This window comes from Oncorhynchus gorbuscha, linkage group LG06 (genome assembly GCF_021184085.1).
Source record: "Oncorhynchus gorbuscha isolate QuinsamMale2020 ecotype Even-year linkage group LG06, OgorEven_v1.0, whole genome shotgun sequence".
Classification (NCBI taxonomy): domain Eukaryota; kingdom Metazoa; phylum Chordata; class Actinopteri; order Salmoniformes; family Salmonidae; genus Oncorhynchus; species Oncorhynchus gorbuscha.
Window position 1 is genome coordinate 80,043,323 of NC_060178.1, and position 25,702 is coordinate 80,069,024.

General features: G+C 43.1%; 2 protein-coding genes across 10 annotated transcripts; one reads left to right on the plus strand and one right to left on the minus strand.

The window, feature by feature from the left end:
• The first annotated feature begins 870 nt into the window (after window positions 1-870).
• On the plus strand, window positions 871-5,828 carry LOC124037266 (arginine vasopressin-induced protein 1-like). Of its 6 annotated transcripts, none has more exons than XM_046351951.1 (6): window positions 871-1,112; window positions 1,620-1,678; window positions 1,896-2,009; window positions 2,782-2,953; window positions 3,133-3,341; window positions 3,689-5,828. In XM_046351951.1, exons 3-6 carry the CDS (start codon window positions 1,993-1,995, stop codon window positions 3,948-3,950), a joined length of 660 nt encoding a protein of 219 aa, XP_046207907.1. In that variant the 5' UTR covers window positions 871-1,112; window positions 1,620-1,678; window positions 1,896-1,992; the 3' UTR covers window positions 3,951-5,828. The 6 variants fall into 6 exon arrangements, with proteins under 6 accessions (XP_046207907.1, XP_046207909.1, XP_046207910.1 ...); XM_046351952.1 differs by having other exon boundaries at window positions 902-1,000; XM_046351953.1 differs by lacking the exon at window positions 1,896-2,009.
• A 6,347-nt stretch (window positions 5,829-12,175) lies between these two features.
• Window positions 12,176-25,488, minus strand: LOC124038387 (phosphatidylinositol 4-kinase type 2-alpha-like). 4 transcript variants are annotated; one of them, XM_046354209.1, is made up of 10 exons: window positions 24,933-25,488; window positions 18,118-18,318; window positions 17,520-17,651; window positions 16,870-17,023; window positions 16,670-16,731; window positions 16,429-16,528; window positions 16,212-16,345; window positions 14,346-14,405; window positions 14,039-14,144; window positions 12,176-12,363 (listed from the first exon to the last, which is right to left on the minus strand). In XM_046354209.1, the coding sequence occupies exons 1-10, from the start codon at window positions 25,254-25,256 to the stop codon at window positions 12,320-12,322; spliced, it is 1,317 nt and encodes a 438-aa protein (XP_046210165.1). In that variant the 5' UTR covers window positions 25,257-25,488; the 3' UTR covers window positions 12,176-12,319. The 4 variants fall into 4 exon arrangements, with proteins under 4 accessions (XP_046210165.1, XP_046210164.1, XP_046210163.1 ...); XM_046354208.1 differs by lacking the exon at window positions 12,176-12,363 and having other exon boundaries at window positions 12,405-14,144; window positions 18,118-18,315; XM_046354207.1 differs by lacking the exon at window positions 12,176-12,363 and having other exon boundaries at window positions 12,405-14,144.
• Window positions 25,489-25,702: the final 214 nt, after the last annotated feature.

A 25,702-nucleotide genomic window follows, 5' to 3' on the forward strand; every position in this document is an offset into this window, starting at 1 on the left:
AACACTCTACTCAGCAAACTGAATGCAGTTTATCACAGTGCCATCCGTTTTGTCACTAAAGCACCTTATACTACCCACCACTGCGACTTGTATGCTCTAGTCGGCTGGCCCTCGCTACATATTCGTCACCAGACCCACTGGCTCCAGGTCATCTACAAGGCCATGCTAGGTAAAGCTCCGCCTTATCTCAGGTCACTGGTCACGATGGCAACACCCATCCGTAGCACGCGCTCCAGCAGGTGTATCTCACTGATCATCCCTAAAGCCAACACCTCATTCGGCCGCCTTTCGTTCCAGTACTCTGCTGCCTGTGACTGGAACAAATTGCAAAAATCGCTGAAGTTGGAGACTTTTATCTCCCTCACCAACTTCAAACATCAGCTATCTGAGCAGCTAACCGATCGCTGCAGCTGTACATAGTCTAGTTGGTAAATAGCCCACCCATTTTCACCTACCTCATCCCGTTTTTATTTATTTACTTTTCTGCTCTTTTGCACACCAATATCTCTACCTGTACATGATCATCTGATAATTTATCACTCCAATGTTAATCTGCAAAATTGTAATTATTCGCCTACCTCCTCATGCCCTTTGCACACATTGTATATAGACTCCCCTTTTTTTCTACTGTGTTATTGACTTGTTAATTGTTTACTCCATGTGTAACTCTGTGTTGTCTGTTCACAATGCTATGCTTTATCTTGGCCAGGTCGCAGTTGCAAATGAGAACTTGTTCTCAACTAGCCTACCTGGTTAAATAAAGGTGAAATAAAATAAAAATAAACAGTCTCATGCCAGGAACATTGACGTCAATGGATTAACTACGCGGCCAAGGGGCGGGGCTTCACACCTTGCCCCGCACACAAACCTTCAGATTGCTCGAGAAAACATTCCAGTGGCCCTATAAAGTGGGATTAATTACCATCTCCGCTTTCATTGTTGTATAGACCCCAAACTACTACATCAACGACGAGTGGACAGAGCAACATATAAATCAAAGGTATTTTGTTAGCCATATTGACGAAATAACCGTAGCATAGCACAAAAGGATTTAGAGGAATTTCTCTTGGGAAAAGCATCAGAACGAAAGTCGATATCATCTTGGCCGCCGGGTAAGAACGTGTTTAGGCTATTATTTTATTCGGCTTTCATGCATGAGACTTGACCTATATTGTGTAGTGTACTAATATTCTAATTAATTTGTTTGGATGCACCGTAGCTCTGACCTTGTACCTTTTTTTTACAGAACATAAGTCCAAATATGTTTCTTTTGACGCCAACTAACAAAATAGAAATAGTTATTGTCGGCTCTTATTGCCTCACTGGATTGGTTTTGAATGTCACATCTGCATGCCAACGAAAAGTGCGTGTGTCTGCTTTGCCTAAACGGACCGTTCCATGGGGTAGTAATTGTAACAAACGTTAACCCCATACATTTGAAATGTGTCAGTTATCTCGACAGTCTTAGGTTTATGTACTCTTGTATATTTCTGTTTTTGTATTTGCTTTTTTGTTAATTGAATGTTTACCCCATGGATATTCAATCTGAAAGACATCTGCCTAAAAAAAGGCTATACAAGCCAGAATGTTGACTAAAATTATATTTACACTATCTACAGGTTGTTTGCCCTTTTGATGGTAGGAGGTGGAGATAAGTGTTTACCTGTTTACAGCGCAAGTAGGTTCAGTCCTTCTTATTTTCACTCGCCTAACACATTGTAGTGGACTGAAGCATGTTCCCTCATAATCAACTGGAAGTGTTTGTGAAATTTGCCAGCTGATTGAGTGGGACAACATTCTGTCTGGTACGGTTAGGCTCGCCCATATTGTGCAAGTGTTTGTCATGTGTTAAAAGGTCTGGTTGATAAAGCTTCCCTGTGCGTGTTTTGTCACAGATTACCACCTCCAAAGAGGCAAAATCGTCTGAACTTTGCATTGAGTTTGTTCAACATTCTGACTTGTAATGGGACTGTTCAGGAATACTGAGCCTACATGTTAGAGACCAGAATGTAAGTATTTCACTCTGGGGTTTTAAGAGGCTAGCGTCCACCCACCTGCTGTGATGCACATAGGGTTGAATGATTTGCATGGCCTATTTGCTATTTTTTTTTTTTATGCAATTAATTAAGTTAAAGGCCTTTCAATGACATTATTGATGTGAGTCATCTTCGGTGCATAATATTTTAGTGGCTTTCTGAGTGAACTTAAACTTGGGAAATGTATTGTGCATGCATTCCAAGTGGAATTCTAACGGACTATTGGAGCAGAGCCATTATTTCCTATTTCCTCCAGTACAGTTGATCTAGTGACACAGCCAGGTAGCTACTCCGCTAATACCATTACAGTTACTCATGTGACCAAGCAGACTTAGTTACTAGGTGGACTGGTTCTTACCAGAGTTACTATATAGCTAGATTGATTATTACCATCTGCAGTGTAATGGGCTTTCAAGTAAGACCGCTTTAAGTTCCCCTCTGCTCCGTCAAGCAGGATTAAATAATCAAGGAACGGTAGAGACTGGCAGGAGCTTGCCTTGCATCCTACAGTGTGCCCTCACACAAGGCCAGGAGTTTTTCCTAAACCATAACCTGGTCAGGAAAAAATAAGAACCTGGAATTTCCCTTGGCCAGGACATGCTTCAGTCACACCATCCCAAGTCTGTAACTAGCACAATCATTCCTCTGAGTAAGGTCACGTTGCCCATAGAAACAGACTGACATGACATACAATTGCAACAAGTGAGTTCTAGCACTTATCCTTAACCTTTCCTATCCTCCACAGGAAGGCCCATCTCGCGGCATCGCCTACCGCCCTTGCAGCCTCTCACTTGGGGAGGATGGATGCGGAGGCAGCCTCTCCGTCTCTCTCCTCCACGGTGGCAGGGCCCTCCACACTGTGGCGTCTCGCTGTGCGGAGGAGTAGGAAGGCTGGCTCAGGGAACATCTTTGGCGGAGTGAGTTTGGTATTATTTAGGAAGCAGATTCAGAGGTATAGGTTAGGCATAGTGATTAACACATGTCAAGGGTTTGGATTAATGGGGCGAGGTGGTTAGGGTAAGGAACAACAATTCGGAATCATTCAATCTTCTGGCTGTATAAAGGCCGTTAAATGCACAACCCCCCCCGCCCCAAGGTGAACCTGCGTCAGCTGCAGAGGCTGTTCACGGCAGCTGGGGACCAGAATGCAGAGCAGAGGGCTGAGCTGGTGTGGGGCCACGGGGACGAGGCTGAGCTGGCCCAGGCCCTGATGGGACTGAGGGCGAGGGGCCGACGGAGAGGACTCAGGGTGGAGGGGCGAGGCACACTGGGGTCGCGCTGGCTCCAGGCGTTTAATCATCTGAGGTGGGTTGGCATTATGTAATATGCCGTTATGATTTACAAAAATAATAATTTGATGTAAATATATAATCATGAATATTTACACACACTGGTAAGTTGAGGGGAGAGACACTAGGACCATGCTGGTTATGGGTGTTCAAGCATCTGAGGTCTGTCTCACACACACCGAATGCTCTCAATGCCTTCCCATTCTCCACATACAATCGCACACACACCATTCAATCAAGAGATAAAAATGTCTATCAAAATCTAGAGATTAATGTCTGATTTGAATCCTTCATAACATTCAACTTTTTCCAAGTCCTCACAGAGCACAATAACTCCCTGAACTTTGTGGCTTGTTTCTACAGGATTGGTAAGAGTTCAGATAGTAGCCAGCAGAGCGAAGAGCAGTCATCAGACAGCAAGACTGAGGCAAGGGCAAAACACAGCAGCCCAGATACACAGCCACTGACTCATAAGGGCCCCAGAGGCGCTACAGGAGTCAGAGAGGACCTAACTGAGGGCCAAGGGCCTGCAGGGGCCTCTGAGAGACCAGCCAGACCAGGAGCTCTACTGAAGAAAGGAGTGGAAAGCGACCCGGAGAGGTACCTCCACCGCATCCTCCACTGATGGACACAAAGGACTAGGATGACTTTGTTGCCCCTAGATCCCTTCCCCCACTAATCATTCATGTGTGTATTAGGTGATGGTAAACTGATCCTAGATCTGTGGTTGGGGAAAACTACTACGTGGAGTAATGACCAACCCTAGTTCAGAGAGTGACAGTCAAAGATACTATATATTTTTACCTCTGTCCAACCAAGATCAGATGAATGAAGAACAAACTGGATGTACAAGATGGGGGAACACTTTGATATGATATTCTAACATTTCATTCTCTCTCAGGAACTGGCTAATCTGTTCTTCTGCTTGTCTCGTGTCTCTTAAGAGCATCACGTATTAGACCTTGGATTCATACAAAGGATTAAGGAAAGAGGTTTAGACTGTGGGATATAGCCGAGAACTTCGGGAGAGCTCAATTCCACCTGGACTTGTTTTTGAATGAAGTATTTTGGTAATTTGATTCTCCAAATTAGACTAATGTGCCAAGATGCATCCTAAAAAGAAAGGAAAATAAGTTGATGTCAACTGGAAAGGAGATATTTTGAAGAAGTCAACATTTCGACCAGGGTTGTGGAACTCATTCCATACAGGGACAAGTGTCTGCTGGTATCGTTATTTCCTTTTCAATGTGTAAAAACAGAAACCGCAGGGGTTCAAATTTTAGAACCCAGTTCCTACATTTGAATATAGAAATGTATTTTATCAAACAAAACTATGCTACATTTTATCTCTTGGACGCTCAGGTTGACAAACCAGAGCAAGATTACTGAATGTAAATACATTCACCTCTGAAGGTAAATAATGTATCACACCAAGTGCTGTGCTGAAAGTTGGCTGTTTCTTACGTCATTCTAGTCAGATTAGCGCACGTTCGCAACAACCGTCCCGGTATAAGGACACCGATCTCAGAGGTTAAAGGGCCAGATGCACAATTAAAGGGCAATTACACTCAAATCAATTTGTTAGTTTCCTTCCAGATCAAAAAGTAATGCTATTCTGATGTGATTTAAGCATTGACATGGATTCAGAACATCCAATTTTGATGTTTCTCTAAAACAATTTAATTGTGAGAAATTAAAAACAGGAAAAATAAAACATAATTTGGGAGGGGGGGATTTGTTTTTGGACCCCCACCCCTTAGTTGTTTTGTTAACCATTCTTTTACCAGCTATATTGACAGAACACTGCACTACTTTCTCTTGTACACTAAGGACCAGAGGAAGAGTTTCAGGGGAGATGAGAAGTTTCCTATTCGAAAGCTTGATTAAAAATGAGTAGCTGGTAACTTTTTTATTTTTATTTATTTTTTTATAAATGGTTCTCATGCTAGACGAGGTTGGCAAAAACTAGGGTAAAACGCTGGGCCCTAGATGTAGCCTACAACTAGGACACATTTTCTTGGTCAGGTGACAGGAAACTCATGGCCCAACTCATACCTTGTCAATGTACAAGGAGAGACCAACAAAAAAAAGTAGCACTTCAATATGTTAATGTTGCCTTTAATTTGACACTACAGTATATGGTCTTCTATACATACAGTAACGGAACTTGACATTCATTGATTTAAATTATTTTTACATCTATATTTCTACAGGTGAAGTTTACATACACCTTAGCCAAATCCATTTTTAACTCAGTTTTTAAAAATTCCTGACATTTAATCCTAGTAAACATTCCCTGTCTTAGATCAGTTAGGATCACCACTTTATTTTAAGAATGTGAACGGTCAGAAAAATAGTACAGATTTTTCATTTATTTCTTTCACATTCCCAGTGGCTCGGAAGTTTACATATACTCAATTAGTATTTGGTAGCATTGCCTTTAAATTGTTTCACTTGGGTCAAACGTTTCGGGTAGCCTTGCACAAGCTTCCCACGATAAGTTGGGGGAATTTTGGCCCATTCCTCCTGACACAGCTGGTGTAGGCCTCCTTGTTCGAACACACTTTTTCAGTTCTACCCACAAGTGTTCTAGCTTTGATGGCCACTCCAATATCTTGACTTTGTTGTCCTTAAGCCATTTTGCCACAACTTTGGATGTATGCTTGGGGTGATTGTCCATTTGGAAGACTCATTCGTGACCAAGCTTCAACTTCCTGACTGAAGTCTTGAGATGTTGCTTCAATATATTCACACAATTTTCCTCCCCCATGATGGCATCTATTTTGTGAAGTTCCCCAGTCCCTCCTGCAGCAAAGCACCCCCACAACATGATGCTGCCACCCCCATGCTTCACGGTTGGGATGATGTTCTTTGGCTTGCAAGAATCCAGCCTTTGTCCTCCAAACATAACGATGGTCATTATGGCCAAACAGTTCTATTTTTGTTTCATCAGGCCAGAGGACATTTTTCTCCAAAAAGTACGATATTGGTCCACATGTGCAGTTGCAAACCGTAGTCTGGCTTTTTTTATGGCAGTTTTGAAGCAGTGGCTTCTTCCTCGCTGAGCAGCCTTTCAGGTTATATCAATATAGGACTTGTTTTTCTGTGGATATAGATACTTTTGTACCTGTTTCCTCCAGCATCTTCACAAGGTCCTTTGCTGTTCTGGGATTGATTTGCACTTTTTGCAACTCACCATCTCTAGGAGACGGAACGCGTCTCCTTCCTGAGCGGTATGATTGCTGCGTGGTCCCATGGTGTTTGTACTTGCGTACTATTGTTTGTACAGATGAACGTGGTACCTTCAGGCATTTGGAAATTGCTCCCAAGGATGAACCAACTTGTAGAGGTCCACAATTTTTTTACTGAGGTCTTGACTGATTTTCTTTTGATCCCCCCCCCCCATCTGTCAAGCAAAGCGGCACTGAGTTTGAAGGTAGGCCTTGAAATACATCCACAGGTACACCTTCAATTGACTCAAATTGCCAATTAGCCAGTCAATTATCAGAAGCTTCTAAAGCCATTACATAATTTTCTGGAATCTTCCAAGCTGTTTAAAGGCACAGTTAATTTAGTGTAATGTATACTTTTTTGACCCACTGGAATTGTGATTTAAGTGAAATAATCGGTCTTTAAACAATTGTTGGAAAAATTACTTATGTCATGCACAAAGTAATGTCCTAACTGACTTGCCAAAGCTATAGTTTGTTAACAAGTAATATGGCATGGTTGAAAAATAAGTTTTAATGTCTCCAACTTAAGTGGATTTAAACGTCTGACTTCAACTGTGTGTATATATCAAAGATGTGATTGCATAGTTTGATTAAAGGTGTTGATAAATATTGTGTTGTCTTTGCAGATTGTTTATGAACCAATAGTAGAACAGTTTGTATGTTGGAATTTTGTGTTGCTGTATTTGGTTAGTGTTCTGAATTTGTCTGACCTTTACTAGCAACCATGTGAGATAAGAGAGATGATGTAAAGGGATTGAGAGGGATAGAGGAAAACAAATAGCCAGAGGGTTACCAGGTCATCATACTTATCTTTTGACATGTGAACGGGAGGTACTGCTGACCAATGGGATAAATCACAACACCCTTGTCACATGACTGCAGTGATCCTTTGCTGACCTCTGACACAGTTGCGCAAGTCATCACCAACAGCAACCCTTGATCACCTGACTGCATCTCCCAACATGCATGGTATAACCATACAAGAGACTACCCATCTGTTCCAATTCGCTCCCTAACTCTTCAATGTTTCCATTTCTGTAGAGTGTAGACAATTTGATGAAAGTTAAACTACTACACTCCTTAAACATATCCAGACACTTCAGATCTGAAATCATTGGGCTCCGCAGTGAGGCTTCGTCCAGAAACAACCAGGCTTTCCTGAATTCTAGATCTATCCTTAGCCCCCCCGGGCCTACTCACTCCTGTAGATCTTAGTCTTGGATAGGTGGAGGCAATATGCCATTCTCCTGGAGAGCTACTATGACTATACATACTTTTTCTCCAGCTCTGTTCTAACAGAACTGATTAATCTAATTAGCTTCTCACTGGGATTTTGATTAGCTGATATCCAGTGGCTCTTTAGGAGGCAGGTGGATGGGGCTTGTTTAAAATGGCATGTAGGATGTAACAACTTTCAGACAAATGTATGATATACAGATATGATTCTGTCAAATAGGCTGTGTTTAGACATGCACCCTAATTCTGTTTTTTTCCACTAATTGGTCTTTATCAATCACATCAGATCTCAAGTTGTCATGTGCACAAGTACAGTGAAATTCCATACTTGCTTGCTCTTTCCCAACAATTCAGTAATCAAAATAAGTACTATTAATATACTGTATATACAGATTTTTGAAACATAAAACAAAAACACACACACAGAATTAAGAACATGAGAAAGTGTTAAGATACCAGGGAGGTGCATGTCTGGACGCATGGAGTGAGTCACTCAGTTTTGTATTGACAATACTGTGGTTAAATGTAGAAACCAGACAAAGTTTAAATCAAGCCTCTAAAATCGATACATCAACGCAACTGGAAGAGAGTGAGTCACTCAGTTTTGTATTGACAATACTGTGGTTAAATGTAGAAACCAGACAAAGTTTAAATCAAGCCTCTAAAATCGATACATCAACGCAACTGGAAGAGAGTGAGTCACTCAGTTTTGTATTGACAATACTGTGGTTAAATGTAGAAACCAGACAAAGTTTAAATCAAGCCTCTAAAATCGATACATCAACGCAACTGGAAAAGAGTGAGTCACTCAGTTTTGTATTGACAATACTGTGGTTAAATGTAGAAACCAGACAAAGTTTAAATCAAGCCTCTAAAATCGATACATCAACGCAACTGGAAGAGAGTGAGTAATCAGTTGGTAAAGCGGTGGCAGCGACACTAATCCAACAAGCCATAGCTTCCCCCAGAGGAAACTTCCAAACAACCCATCTCCACGTCTTGTACCAACACACCGTAACCATTTGTTTAAGTGTCAGACAAAGGCAAAACACCCTCCAAAATGAAGGACTGGGCTGCCCCAGTGACTCGCAGCATCTTCACTGGCTGCTTAACACCATTGCTTCTCCGCAGAGACATGAACCCATCTGAAATAAAGGGTTCATTCACATCTGATTCCAAATCTCGTTTACGAGATACACCAGTCCCATTCAAACACATAATAGGCTGGAGTGTGCTCAAGCTGTAATTTCTGTTGCTTCAACTTTGCCTTTAGTTCTAACTCTCACAATTACACGTCTGCAGGACTCCCCTTTTCATCAACCTCCCTCTCCGGAAGGATATGCACCTCCACCAAAGCAGTACCGATCAACACTTTGACTACTGCTTTTGGATCGCCAGATGATGTCATAATGCCTTGAAATGATGAGCAGATTTGCCTTTGTACATTTATCTAGTATCTCCCATGTAAGGTTATCCACAAATGCTTCCAACTGGAAGTTTATTTTTTTTTATTTCTTATCCCCAATTTCGTGGTATCCAATTGGAAGTTAGTCTTTGTCTCATTGCTGCAACTCCCGTAAGGACTCAGAAGAGGCGAAGGTCGAGAGCCCTGCATCCTCCAAAACACAACCCAACCAAGCCGCACTGCTTCTTGACACAATTCTTGACAATGTCAGCGTGCACTGCACCTGGTCTTCCACAAAAGTCGCTGGTGCGCGATGGGACAAAGACAAGTCCTCCCCTGACCCTAATGACACTGGGCCAATTGTGCGCCGCCCCATGGGTCTCCCGGTCATGGCCGGCTGCGACAGGCTCTGGACTCGAACACAGAATCTCTAGTGGCACAGCTAGCACTGCGATGCAGTGCCTTAGACCACTGCGCCACTCAGGAGCACCCCCAACTTAAGTTACATAAAAGCCTGTGCGATTATGCAACTTTCAAAATGATTCAAACTCCTCAGGGTTGATATTAGTGACAGAAACTATCACAAAGGTGTATTTAGAACACAGTAGGCATGTATTTAGAACAACAACATCAAATATCCGGGCACGTCAGAGTAAGTGACTAAAAAGACTACCATATTCATGGGAAACAAGATCGCGGACGAGCCCCCATTTTGTTATGTTGCCAAGCAAGAAAACCAAAAATGTCACTCAAACAGAAGAGGGAACAAACAAAGAGTCAGTGATAATACATGAAATGTTACATTTACATAACTATTCAGATCCTTTACTCAATACTTTGTTGAAGCACCTTTGGCAGCAATTGCAGTATCGAGTCTTCTTGGGTATGACTCTACAAGCTTGGCACATCTGTATTTGGGGAGTTTCTTTCATTCTTCTCTGCAGATCCTCAAGCTCTGTCAGGTTGTATGGGGAGCATTTCTGCACAGGTCTCTCCAGAGATATTCGATTGGGTTCAAGTCCGGGCTCTGGCTGGGCCACTTAAGGACATTCAGAAACTTGTCCCGAAGCCACTCCTACATTGTCTTGGCTGTCTGCTTATGGTCGTTGTCCTGTTGGAAGGTGAACCTTTGCTCTAGTCTGAGGTCCTGAGCGCTCTGGAGCAGATTTTCATCAAGGATCTTTGTCTCGATCCTGACTAGTCTCCCAGTCCCTGCCTCTGAAAAACATACCCACAGCATGATGATGCAACAAACCATGCTTCACCATAGGGATGGTTCCAGGTTTCCTGCAAGAGTGACACTTGGCATTCAGTCCAAAGAGTTCAATCTTAGTTTCATCAAACCAGAGAATTTTGTTTCTCAAAGTCTGAGACTCTTTAGATGCATTTTGGCAAACTCCAAGCAGACTGCCATGTGCCTTTTACTGAGGAGTGTCTTCCGTCTGGACACTCCACCATAAAGGCCTGATTGGTGGAGTGCTGTAGAGATGGTTGTCCTTCTGTAAGGTTCTCCCATCTCCACAGAGGAACTCAAGTGCTCTGAGTGACCATCGGGTCTCCTCCCTGACCAAGGCCCTTCACCCATTGCTCAGTTTGGCCGGGCGGCCAGCTCTAGGAAGAGTCTTGGTGGTTCCAAACTTCTTCCATTTAAGAATGAAGGAAGCCACTGTGTTCTTGGGGACCTTCAATGCTGCACAAATGTTGTGGTACCCTTCTCTAGGTCTGTGCCTCGACACAATCCTGTCTCGGAGCTCTACAGACAATTTCTTAGACCTCACAGCTTGGTTTTTGCTCTGGCATGCACTGTCAACTGTGGGACCTTATATAGACAGGTGTGCCTTTCCAAACCATGTCCAATCAATTGAATTTACCACAGGTGGACTCCAAGTTGTAGAAACACCTCAAGTATGATCAATGGAAACAGGATGCACCTGAGCTCAATTTTGAGTCTCATAGCAAAGGGTCTGAATATTTATGTAAAGGTATGTTTTTTTTTTAATAAATATGTTGAAATTTCTACAAACCTATTTTCACTTTGTCATGTGGTATTGATTGTAGAACTAGGAAAAAAATGCATTTAATCAAATTTAGAATACGGCTCTAACGTAACAAAACGTGGAAAATGAGAAGGGGTCTGAATACTTTCCGAATGCACTGTAGATGATGATTATTAGAGTGTGTGTAGTCAGTATTAGTGTGTGAGCAAATTAAGTGTGTGTGTTGGAGTGTGCATAGAGTTAGTATGCGTACAGAGCAAAAAGAAACAATAAAATAAAAGGGTCAATGCAGGTAGTCCATGTAGCCATTTTGTTAGCTATTTACTGGTCTCATGTGAGTGTGCATAGAGACAGTGAAAAAAATGTAATAAAATAAAAGGGTCAACTCAGCCATTTTGTTACCAGTCTTATAGCTTGGGGGATAGAAGCTGTTCAGGAGGTTGTTAGTGTCAGACGTGATGCTCCGGTACTGCTTGCCGGTGCAGAAGCAGAGAGAACAGGCTGAGGTGGCTGGAGTATAACAATGTTCCGGGCCATCCTTTCACCCCCCCCCCCAGTGATGTACTGGGCTGTCCGCACCTCCCTTTCCACATCAGATCTTTTTCAGAGCTGATCTGATTGGTCAAAAGACCAATTAGTGAATATATTTGTTGTTGCTGCCTGTCTAGTCTCAGCAATAAAATAGGAAATTGTGACAGCCCTGTTCTTTCTGTTTCACACCACTGAATACAGTGGTACAGTAAAGCCTCGCTGACACAGGAGGCTGCAGAGTGGAGGACAGCTCATAATAATGGCTGGAATGAAGTGAATGAGATGGTATCAAGCACTTGCGATCCATGAGTTTGATAGCATTCCATTAATTCCGTTCCAGCCATTACTATGAGCCCGTCCTCCCCACCAACCTCCTGTGCGCTGAACTGACTCATGTTTAATGTTTTCTGTGGACATCGAAAGGATTTTGCAGAACATTTTAACGATCGACATTCCTTTCAAGTTTTAATAAAAAAACAAAACCAAGTCTGTCATCCAATTCTCCGCCCTCTTTGGATTTGAAAGCATATGATTGGTGTGGATTGAGTTTCCACCATTGTTAAATCCATGTGATGAAGTGTGCAAGTGCATACTACTTGCACAATTTGGGAGAAGGGTAGAAAATCAGGATGCAGCCTACGAGACAAGAAAAGTACAAGAGACCCTGATAATGCAATAGTACAATTCTTTATGTATTTCATTCTGTAATACATTACATACAATGTGTACAGTGCATTGTCAATACAATACATTAGTAGAACAGTTTGGTTGCTACAGCAGGAAATATCAATTTTAAAAAACTAATACAAAAAATGTCAACATAACAAAGACAAAATGAGATTTAGGGAAACAAGCATTACAGGCAATGTGCGTGTTTGAGACCGACTACATTGCAGTCCTCCCCTAGGTGGTGCCACAGGACTGCCATCACATGCCAATAACACAACAGGTACTGTTGCCTGGGTTATGTTCAGTAGGCATGAAATGGAAGAAAAGTGCCAGAAAATGAGTGAATTTAGAAGGCTTATTTTAATTTCTGTTTTTTTCTGCTACAATGTACCCTAATGAACATGGCTCAGTTCAGTCTGCAGTTCAAACCTAATCGACTACAACGTGAGTACCACCTATAACCTGGCCCTAAAGTCAGCCTGGTTAACCCAGACTTAACACTGAAGTGTTGACAATGGTGAATGCAGTGTTCAGTCTGGTCCAACCAGGCTACTGCAGTCAGGTTCTTCTGTATCAAAGAAAGAGACTCATTAAAATAAGGCCACAAACGCTGAATGTCTGACCACAGCATTCATACACCACAGGGTTGCAAAATTATTGTAACTTTAGGTTTTTCAAGTTGAAAGAATCCCGGAATCAGAAGGACATAAGCAGGGAATCCATAATTCTCCAACCAGGATTTCTGAAAAGTTACTGGAATTTTGCAAACCAAATAACAGGACACTTGACTTCTTATCTGCTTGCTAGCTACAAGCCATGGTCATGCCGTACTTCCATAAGAGATGCGACTAAATCTGTAACTTGGTAAGGAAAATGAAGAGTTGGGGCTGAAATGTTTAGCCTTAGGTAAAAACTTTTTCTGTGCACTTGGATGGATTTGATTGGACTACCATATATTGACATTTTGTACATTATGTCACTGAAGGAGAATGCTACCATAGAACCATCAATTGGGAACCTCTACTATAGTTGGAGCCTTTCACAGTTTTTGGTCTCTATAATCATATTTCAGCCAGCTACCAGTGTAGGGCTACCCAACTGTCTTAATATACCATACTTCTCTTCTTCCCCCCCAATTCTGAATATTGACACTAGACAAACTAATCTCTTTACTCAATGTAAATCCTCCATCTCTCTTTCTCCACCTTCCCATCTTTCTGGTGAATGTCTGTAGTTAAAGCACAACTGTGAATGTGAAGGATTCCAGGGAAAGTGTAAACATACCTTGCTCCCTATTGGCTATGGAGGGGGAGAGGGGAAGAGCTTTACAGGCTGATGAAACAGGACTACGGCAGAGGTTTTTGGACGAAGCTCTTCTCCTCTTTCTCCCCTTTTATACCCTTCTACTTGGCCTTGGTTTCTACTCTTCAGTCTCCCAATCTAGTTCATTCCTCCTATCAATTCTCCCTTTCTCATCTTCCTCCCCCCCTCTTCCTCTCTGATCCTACCATATTCATTCTTCCTCCCTCCCGAGTCTCCTTCACTCCCCCTCTTTCCTCTTCTTCTACTACTTGGCCTCCTCTCCTCTACCACCAGGTAAAGAAGGGTTTCCTGCTCTGGAAGCTCTGTGTGTAGGACTCACTGTTGGCTCTCTGTGGTGCTCTGGCTGTCTCCACTATGACTGGGGGCATCTGAACCAGGTGTAGCGGGGTCCTACTCTCCTTCAAGGCCTGGCTCAGGTTCAGGATCTGGTGGTAGAGACATACAGAGTTTCAGCATAGGTTTACACAAACAGACAGACTTACATAATCAAGTTCTGGTGACAGAAACATACAGAGCTTCAGCACAACTTAGCATACACGCATGCCCACACGTACAATTTCACACACTCAGTCTGACAATATAAAGACAAATGCTGACACTGTCCAGGTATTCCTCCAACAACTCACCTGTCCCCTCATCACAGCTATCTGTTTGTGAAACTGCCCTCTGTCAAAACCTGGATCCTTCTGTAGGATACACACAACAATAACGCTGGCATGATTCATTCAGTGCTGTGAGGATGACAGAATAGAGTAGAATATAACTTTGTTGTGACGTTAAAAGGCCATATAAAAAAAATCAATAAAAACTTGTTCCCAGATACAGTGGGGCAAAAAAGGTATTTAGTCAGCCACCAATTGTGCAAGTTCTCCCAATTAAAAAGATGAGGCCTGTAATTTTCATCATAGATACACTTCAACTATGACAGACAAAATGAGAAGGAAAAAAATCCAGAAAATCACATTGTAGGATTTTTAATGAATTTATTTGCAAATGATGGTGGAAAGTAAGTATTTGGTCAATAACAAAAGTTTCTCAATACTTTGTTATATACCCTTTGTTGGCAATGACAGAGGTCAAATGTTTTCTGTAAGTCCTCACAAGGTTCTCACACACTGCTGCTGGTATTTTGGGCCATTCCTCCATGCAGATCTCCTCTAGAGCAGTGATGTTTTGGGGCTGTTGCTGGGCAACACAGACTTTCAACTCCCTCCAAAGATTTTCTATGGGGTTGAGATCTGGAGACTGGCTAGGCCACTCCAGGATCTTGAAATGCTTCTTACGAAGCCACTCCTTCATTGCCCAGGCGGTGTGTTTGGGATCATTGTCATGCTGAAAGACCCAGCCACATTTCATCTTCAATGCCCTTGCTGATGGAAGGAGGTTTTCACTCAAAATTTCACGATACATGGCACCATTCATTCTTTCCTTTACACGGATCAGTCGTCCTGGTCCCTTTGCAGAAAAACAGCCCCAAAGCATGATGTTTCCACCCCCATGCTTCACAGTAGGTATGGTGTTATTTGAATGCAACTCAGCATTCTTTGTCCCAAACACGACGAGTTCAGTTTTTACTAAAAAGTTATATTTTGGTTTCATCTGACCATATGGCATTCTCCCAATCTTCTTCTGGATCATCCAAATGCTCTCTAGCAAACTTCAGACGGGCCTGGACATGTACTGGCTTAAGCAGGGGGGAGACGTCTGGCACTGCAGGATTTGAGTCCCTGGTGGCGTAGTGTGTTACTGATGGTAGGCTTTGTTACTTTGGTCCCAGCTCTCTGCAGGTCATTCACTAGGTCCCCCAGTGTGGTTCTGGGATTTTTGCTCACCGTTCTTGTGATCATTTTGACCCCACGGGGTGAGATCTTGTGTGGAGCCCGAGATCGAGGGAGATTATCAGTGGTCTTGTATGTCTTCCATTTCCTAATAATTGCTCCCACAGTTGATTTCCTCAAACCAAGCTGCTTACCCATTGCAGATTCAGTCTTCCCAGCCTGGTGCAGGTCTACAATTTTGTTTCTGGTGTCCTTTGACAGCTCTTTGGTCTTGGCCATAGTGGAGTGTGACTGTTTGAGGTTGAGGACAGGTGTCTTTTATACTGATAACAAGTTCAAACAGGTGCCATTAATACAGGTAACGAGTGGAGGACAGAGGAGCCTCTTAAAGAAGAAGTTACAGGTCTATGAGAGCCAGAAATCTTGCTTGTTTGTAGGTGACCAAATACCTATTTTCCACCATAATTTGCAAATAAATTCATTAAAAATCCTACAATGTGATTTTCTGGATTTTTTTTTCTCTCATTTTGTCTCTCATAGTTGAAGTGTACCTATGATGAAAATTACAGGCCTCATCTTTTTAAGTGGGAGAACTTGCACAATTGGTGGCTGACTAAATACTTTTTTGCCCCACTGTATGTTTGTGCTGTCCATAGGAATTGGTAGAACTGCACAAACAGATCTGTGACCAGGCAAATTAAACCCCCTGCTAACCTTAAAGAGTTCGTAGAGGTCTTCCTCCAGGTCTTTGATGAAGTTGGGGTCAGCCAGTTTGGGCAGAACCAAGTCCCTAATCTCCTGAGAGAAAGGAACCTTAGCCTGGGACAGCCACACCCAGTAGAATGGATCTACACAGAGGAGGAATAAAGTAGTTTTCTGTGTGAGTGTGTGAGAGAGAGTGAGCGAGTGAGAGAGTGAGAGAGAGACTCACAGGCTCTCCAGGAGTCAGGGTGTTTGATTGGGAAGGCCAAGCCGTTGTCTATGGCTGCCAGTCTGATGATAGGCTCCTTTACCACCACCCAGTCTGTGTCCTACACAAACAGACATAAGGATATGAATGTGACATTCTAGTTTACCATTTATTTTTTTAATTTTAAATGGAGGTTCCTATAAAAGTAATGCGGCAGATTGAAGTCTCTTAGGTTTAAATAATGTTTTATACGTCTACTCACCCGTTTCCCTTCCGTGTCCATTGAACAGTCATATTTTAACAGCCAGTTGTCGTTCCCCCGATCTGCAAGCATCAACAGCATCGTCATTAAGCAACAATAAATCTAATTCAGTCATACATCCTCCCCACCACAAACACACACGCCTGTGTTCCTGATGATGAAATACAGAACCACCAGTTCCTCTGTGCACGCACACACACCTGTGTTCCTGATTATGTAATCGAGGACCACAAGTCTCTCAAACTGAAGTTGCAGCTGCCGATTGGTGTTCTCTGGAAGAGGCTCCATCTCAAAACGTCTCAGCCAATAGTCTGCGTCTTTGTAGCCCTCCACAAACAACTGGAATGATCCCACCTGAGTCATGTGTGAAATGTATTATGTATAAGCATTATTCTAAGACATTATAAAGGATCATACATGCTTATAAGAAGTTTTAAATTATTACACCTGCAGGGTTTAAGTGTTACAATAGTATTTACTTTCAGGGCAGTGTTCTTCAACTCTGGTCCTAGGGACCCATGGAGGGTGCAGGCTTTTTTTTCCTAATCCAGCACTAACACACCTGATTCAATTAGCCGTTGAGCCGTTGATTGGTTGAATTAGTCAACACTACATGAGGCATGAAGTGCTGTCTAAACTTTAAAGCAGAGACAGAAATCACCCTATCACAGGGTCGTGTTCATTAAAACACTGTAGCAAAACATTTCTAAACATTGTACAATGGAAAACTAAATGAGGGTTTCTTATGTTCAGGTAATACTTTACTGTTTCGGACTGCTTTCTCCAGTTTCATGCCTAATGAACAGGACCCAGTTGTAGGTTCTGAACCCTAGGCAGAAGTTGTACCTACCTTAGGAGGGAGGCCTATTCTGTGGAAGCGCTGTCCCACTTTGGGAACTTTCTCCAGAGCTAGCCTCTTTCCCCGAGACTTGACTCGGTCTATAGCATTGTAGTTAAATGTATCACTGGCCAGGTACACCACCTAGAAAAGGGAGAGAGAGAAAGAGATGGTGGTGAGAGGGAGGGAGGTGGTAGAGATAAGATAAGAGTCAGAGAAATCAGTCAATTATCAGTGCATACCCGTGTGTGTGTGTGTGTGTGTGTGTGTGTGTGTGTGTGTTAGAACTGGGCGATATGGACAAAAATCCATATCACAATAAATTGCCTGAATTGTCAAGATAACGATACATTGAACGATACTTATGAAATGAATAAGCACCAGTTACTTGTTTATATTACCCTTAAAACTATTCCTACTACTTTGAATGGTATTATTGTCCTGTGAGCAATAACCCATATGAGCAAACTTAGGCATACTTCATTTCAAACTTTACATTCCTCTAGTCATGGCTACTTGACTGCGTTATCATTGATAAATTGTTGGTTTGTTCGGTGAAGATAATTGTCAGTTTATCATCCCAGCTCTGTCTGCCTGTAACCCTTCTTACCTTGGTCCGGGGCACGATATTGAGCTCTAGTTTTTGGTCGACCAGACTGGCCCCGGCCTCAGACAGATAGCCCTGGTTCAGGACCAGACAGTCCCGTCCGAAGCAACAGGGACAACACAACTTCTGGAGCCACTTGGTCCACTTTGGGTTCAGCTGACCGTACGGCTCCTCAGTCTTCGGCTTGAACACACCAATGACCTTCTACACACAGACAGATTATTATTACTGGTATTTGTTACACGCAATGAATATTCTTTATTTGTAGCGAGAGAGAGAGAGAGAGTGTGAAACGCACCTAACATTATCCTATAGCTATGAAAAATTACATTTTTTTGCACAATAAAATACAATCTCATCTGAAACCACACTACAGTTTTACAGCAGTACAAATCTGGACAGAGCACAGTGGCTCACTCACCTACTATTTTTAGATTAACCCAAATCTTCACGACAATCTAATGTTGGTTCAGGCACACTGTTACTGCGTACAAAGACTGCTCAGGAGGATCATATGATAAACAAAGCATTTGCTTGATAGAAACCTAGGTATCAAAATATTGCCTGTGCTTCACTGATTACCTGAGGCCTGCTCATGACCCAGAGTATCAAACAGACACTGATCTTAAGATGTTGGTTTTGGTTTTAGTAGCATTTTGGTTAAATGGTTAAGTTTACAGTGAAGGAATTAAAATCTGACCCTTGATCTGTGCCTACAGGCAATGTCTACCATGTCATTCTTCTAACCAGGACTCAGTCCTTAAAATGTGAGTGGTGATGTCAGAGGAAGTGACATCACACATCTGCCATCAGAGGGTGATTCAGAACCTGCAGGCTGGGGCTAACGAGCTGGAATGAGAATGGTTTCGCAACCCATTAAAGTCAATCAGATTAACTTAAGTTTCCTCACATGATTGACTGTGGAAGGAGAAGCACAGGAGGCTAAGTACAGAGACTGTGGCTAGCTTTTTAGTCCATGGGCACGTTCCAGGTAGTCTTAAATGTAGTCTCGCTGCCTGTGTCAGATGATCCGATCTCACAACACCTGGATAAGTGTTAAGGCATTGTGGTTCCAGAGATGTTAAACAAAGACTAAATTCCCTCTTGGGCCGAGGGTGACACTGATTTGTGTAGCAGCAGGCAGAGCTACCTCAAACACGAAAAAGTGTCAGTCCGTCTCGCCTCCACTTCATATGGGTGATTCCTCATGAACAGGATTGAATTCATAGAATGGTCCTTTGGAGGAAGGATCGTTGACATACATATCTTAAAGCATAACTGAGAATTAAATAATTGAAGTTGGAGTTTTGGCAGATTTGGAAATCACAGTTGGGTCACCTGCTACAGTCCTCCCTTCCACAAGCATGTTGTTATGTTCTGCTCATAATGGGGTTTTCTATTTCTGTTGTCTGGTGGTCAAAGCAAGACTGAAAACAGTCTGGACAACCCCTCCCTCTTTCCAGTTAATGTCACTTCTCCCGGCTCATACTGGCACCTACCACCTTTCCATTTACTATACTGAACAAAAATAAATGCAACAATTTCAAAGTTTGACTGAATTACAGTTCATACGAAAATCAGTCTAGGCAAATAGATTCCTTGTACATATATTTGTATGGTTTGTTAAACTTGGGAATCAATGTTTATTGTTTGGCATACATTTTAAAAAGTAACAAATCTGAGTTAAAGCGCAAATCCGTTAACGTTCCATGACCATTTAAGTTGACATTCGACAGAGGGTGGCGGTCATCTTTGTGATAGTAATTATAAGTAAACATGTTTAATTCATTTTTTTTTTATGTCAATGGTTTACTAGCTCAATTTCAGTCTTCTGAAGGGGTAGGTCCAGTCTATGAAATCTATATTTCTATGATTGAATAAAGGGTTGGTGTCATTTCAGTAGCATGCCGTCTCAACCGATGGCGGGCACAACACAAAAACCTCAGATGATGTAAAATAGAGTCCGAGCTACAACATATGTGAATATGGAAGAAACATTACGTGTTTTTAGATCATTGAAGGTTTAAAAATGACATTGTTATTTTAAACTTTTTTTTCAAAAGTAACTTTTGTTGACAACACTGTTGTATGTGCATGCCAAAAGTATGTGGACACCTGTTCGAACATCTCGTCCTAAAATCATGGGCATTAATACGGAGTTGGTCTCCCCTTTGCTGCAATAACAGTCTCCACCCTTCTGGAATGGCTTTCCACTGGATGTTGGAACAATGCTACGGGGACTTTTACATTTACATTTAAGTCATTTAGCAGACGCTCTTATCCAGAGCGACTTACAAATTGGTGCATTCACCTTATGACATCCAGTGGAACAGCCACTTTACAATAGTGCATCTAAATATTTTAAGGGGGGTGAGAAGGATTACTTTATCCTATCCTAGGTATTCCTTAAAGAGGTGGGGTTTCAGGTGTCTCCGGAAGGTGGTGATTGACTCCGCTGTCCTGGCGTCGTGAGGGAGTTTGTTCCACCATTGGGGAGCCAGAGCAGCGAACAGTTTTGACTGGGCTGAGCGGGAACTGTACTTCCTCAGTGGTAGGGAAGCGAGCAGGCCAGAGGTGGATGAACGCAGTGCCCTTATTTGGGTGTAGGGCCTGATCAGAGCCTGGAGGTACTGAGGTGCCGTTCCCCTCACAGCTCCGTAGGCAAGCACCATGGTCTTGTAGCGGATGCGAGCTTCAACTGGAAGCCAGTGGAGAGAGCGGAGGAGCGGGGTGACGTGACAGAACTTGGGAAGGTTGAACACTAGACGGGCTGCGGAGTTCTGGATGAGTTGTAGGGGTTTAATGGCACAGGCAGGGAGCCCAGCCAACAGCGAGTTGCAGTAATCCAGACGGGAGATGACAAGTGCCTGGATTAGGACCTGCGCCGCTTCCTGTGTGAGGCAGGGTCGTACTCTGCGGATGTTGTAGAGCATGAACCTACAGGAACGGGCCACCGCCTTGATGTTAGTTGAGAACGACAGGGTGTTGTCCAGGATCACGCCAAGGTTCTTAGCGCTCTGGGAGGAGGACACAATGGAGTTGTCAACCGTGATGGCGAGATCATGGAACGGGCAGTCCTTCCCCGGGAGGACTTGCATCCATTCAGCCACAAGAGCTTCAGTGAGGTTGGGCACTGTTGTTGGGCAATTAGCCCTGGCTCGCAGTCGGCATTCCAATTCATCCCAAAGGTGTTCGATGGGGTTGAAGTCAAGGCTCTGTGCAGGCCAGTCAATTTCTTCCACAACAATTTCGACAAATCATTTCTCTATGGACCTCTCAGTGCACGAGGGCATTGTCATGCTGAAACAGGAAAGGGCCTTCCAAACTGTTGCCACAAAGTTGGAAGCACGGAATTGTCTAGAATATCAATTTATGCTGTAGCGTTAATAATTTCCTTCACTGAAATTAAGGGGCCAGGCCCGAACCATGAAAAACATCCCCAGACCATTATTCCTCCTCCACCAAACTTTACAGTTGGCACTATGCAGTCGGGCAGGTAGCATTCACCAAACCCAAATTCCTCTGTCTGACTGCCAGATGGTGAAGCGTGATTCATCACTCCAGAGAACACGTTTCCACTGCTCCAGAGTACAATGGCGACAAGCTTTACACATTTGATGAACAAACTTGTTGGAAAGGTTGCATCCTTTGATGGTGCCACGTTGAAAGTCACAGATCTTCAGTAAGGCCATTCTACTGCTAATGTTTGTCTATGGAGATTGCATGGCGGTGTGTTCAATTGTATACACCTGTCAGCAAAGGGTGTGGCTGAAATAGCCAAATCTACTCATTTGAAGGGGTGTCCACATACGCTACGTGGCCAAAAGTATGTCTCTGGCCATAAGTATGCTATGGTGGGGAATGCAAAATGGGTCAACTTTAATGTTTTGGCATTCAGGCCCAAACAGTAACTTTCTAACTACTTCTTCCATTGGAAAACATGTATGGAAAGTTGTCTAAATAAAAAAAAATGCTGTCAAAAAGTAATTGAATTCCAATGGTTTTACCCAGAGGAAACATTATGTTAAAGGACGCCTGGATAAAGGCAAAAATGTCAGAAATATTCCAAATGATTACTCAATTATACTGTAAAATACAAATGTCAATAATCCTTCCTCGGATTACATTTTGTGAAAATCCCCCAAAAGAATCATGGTATTGTTTGGTCCCATGTCTGCAGTAAAGACACCCTGGAACGCAGCCTATGTAACCTTGGCTGAGACAGTGCCTGGATAGAAGGTTATATCTGTTGCCTTTAATAGTTCACTGGTCCATAGGAGAGTAACAGAACTGTGTTAATTGAGCATGTGGAGAGAGAGAGAGAGAGAGAGAGAGAGAGGCTAGGAAATGGAAATGAAGTGGCCATCTTCAGAGAGTGTGAGGATGCTTAATACTAGGCATACCTCTGGAGAGAAAATGGAGCCTTCTACCTTTAGCCATTCAGATTGCTAATACATGACCTCTCCTGAGTTACGACATCTTCACACAGATAGTAGCCTACATGGTACCCAAACACACAGAGTAAGCTAAATTGATTTTCTATGGGTTCAAAAAAAGACTGACAGGTCTAGGGTTGATCTTACTTACATGTGAACAATGCATAGAATGTCTGTACAATTCTCTCCCAGCCTGCTTCATTTAAAAAGGGACTAACAAGCTGTATAACGGGATCTCAACCTTTTCGATACAGGAATGGCAGCAAATTACAATTGTTTTAGGCCTGAGAACTGATAGTGACAGCTAATCTCAGAGATTAGGCCTGTGTGCACTTTGCACCACACTTGTGTTAGAAGTTGCCCAAAGGCACGTCTAGGATCTTACAATGTCTCCATCCTTAGACCAGTGTCTGGGGGCAACTTCTTTCTATTCTATGCATTATACAGGGCTGGCAGCCCACAGATTTGTTTTTCCTAGCCTGACTGCCAATGACCCTGGGCTTTGAGATGCCACCTTGTCACACCCCCAGCCTAGCGTGGTTGAACTACACTGAACAAAACTATAAAATGCAACAAGAAACCATTTCAAAGATTTTACAGTTCCAGTTGATATGAAGAAATCAGTCAATGTAAATACATTAATCAGGCCCTAATCTATGGATTTCACATGACTGGGAATACAGATATGCATTGGTTGGTCACAGATACCTTAAAAAAAAGATAGGGTAGTGGATTAGGAAACCAGTCAGTATCTGGTGTGACCATTTGCCTCATGCAGCGCGACACATCTCCTCGTAGAGTTGATCAGGCTGTTGTCCCACTCCTTTTCAATTGCTGTGTGAAGTTGCTGGATATTGGTGGGAAATGGAACACACTGGAGTACACGTTTGGGATGCTCTGGATCAACATGCTCTATGGGTAACATGCCTAGTGAGTATGCAGGCCATGAAAGAACTGGTACTTTTTCAGGACCCAGCAATTGTGTACAGTGACATGGGGCTCTGCATTGTCATGCTGAAACATGAGGTGATGAATGGCACGACAATGGGCCTCAGAATCTCATCAAGGTATCTCTGTGCATTCAAATTACCATCAATAAAATGCAATTGTGTTAATTGTCTGTAGCTTATTCCTGCTCATATCATAACCCCACCACCACGGGGCACACTGTTCACAACGTTGACATCAGGAAGCCACTCGCCCACACAACGTCATGCATATGCCATCTGCCCAGTACAGTTGACACCAGGATTCATCGGTGAAGATCACACTTCTCAAGCTCGCCAGTGGCCATCGAAGGTGAGCATTTGCCCACTGAAGTCAGATACGATGTTGAACTGCAGTCAGGTCAAGACCCGGATGAGGACGACGAGCACACGGATGATCTTCCCCGAGACTGTTTCTGACAGTTTGTGCAGAAACTCTTTGATTGTGCACTGCCAGTTCCATCAGCTGTCCAGGTGGCTGGTCTCAGACGATCCCGCAGGTAAAGATGCTGGATGTGGAGGTCCTGGGATGGCGTGGTTACACGTGGTCTGTGTTTGTGGGGCCAGATGGACGTACTGCCAAATTCTCTAAAATGACACATTAGAGGCAGCTTATGGTAGAGAAATTAACATTAAATTCTGGAAACAGCTCTGGTGGACATAACTGCAGTCAGCATGTCGATTGCACACTCCCTCAAAACTTGAGACATGTGTGCCATTGTGTTGTGTGACAAAACTGCAGTTTAAAGTGGCCTATTATTGTCCCCAGCACACTGTGCACCGGTGTAATGTCCATGCTGTTGAATCAGCTTCTTGATATGCCACACCTGTCAGGTGGATGGATTATCTTGGCAAAGGAGAAATGCTCACTAACAGATGTAAACATATTTGGTCACAACATTTGAGAAAATTGTACATTTCAGCTCATAAAACATGGGAACACTTGTGTGTGTATATATATATATACACACACACACACACACACACACACACACACACACACACACACACACACACACACATATCTACTATACGGCAAGGTCTACCATGGCTAGAAACAAGCCACAATGTGAAAAATGCTCACCTCAACTCAAAAATCAACACTGCAGATACATGCTGGAACTCTATACAGAACATGATGACATCACTGCACAGTCAGGGCTAAAATCAGCAACAGCAGGTTGCCAGAGCAGACAGACAGTAAGCAAAATCATGTGATGTTGTTGCTGCATGAAACTGAATTATATGATTTACTTGAAAACAAAGGACACTTTCAAACATGAGAGATGGCATCCTCTCCCTATTCGTCTCCCTCCCTGTTTATCGGACTGTGTGTTTTTACATCTCTCCCTCTGCCCCTCTAGAAAGAAAGACCATAGAAGCTTGTCTGTCTCACCCCTTGAGAGTCTTTGACGAAGTAGCTACCACTGGATCCTTGGCAGATCCTCTCTGGAAATATTTCTTCTTCTATGGCTTGTTCTGCTTTCCTCACGATCTCCCTAAACTCCGGGTCGTCCGGAAACTCATTCCTGTGTGGATCCCGCGGAGAATTCCCTCTGTCCCGGTCCAGAAGCGGCTGTCTTTCACGGCTGCGTCCCGGGCTCCCAGCCGACACTCGCACAACAGAACCCGGCGTTCTCGGATTGGTGGCTTCGCTCTGGCAATAGTTGTAATCCATGGAGTCCTGGAGAGGGGAGACGAGGGGGCTCGTTTCGTCCATCCCAAAGTGGGATGTGGGGTATAACAAGCGTCGGCGAATGGACAGATAAGAGCCAGGACGAGGGACTCAGACGAGTTATTTCTACGCTGTCGTCTCAACGCTGCTGATTCTGGCCTACCGCAAGCTTTCAAACAAAACAGTGTCCTCTTTCCGCGTAAAAACACGCCCACTTGGAATAGAGACTCGCGATTGGCGCTTTCCCTGCCCAACCTCCTAGATGTCTAATGCTCCATTTATAAGCAAGTGAGAAGGTGGCAATTACCAGTTGTGAAGGCTTAAATACCAGTTGGATGCATTCACTTGTTATCAACTCGTTATCAACTCGTTATGAAACGCTGCGTCAACCATAAACTGCAAGTGCAGCTTTCATGCTTGTAAACAAAGCGTTCAAAAACCATAATAATATATTCTTATAAATAATGTTTTGTAGTTGCAATTAACTGCCG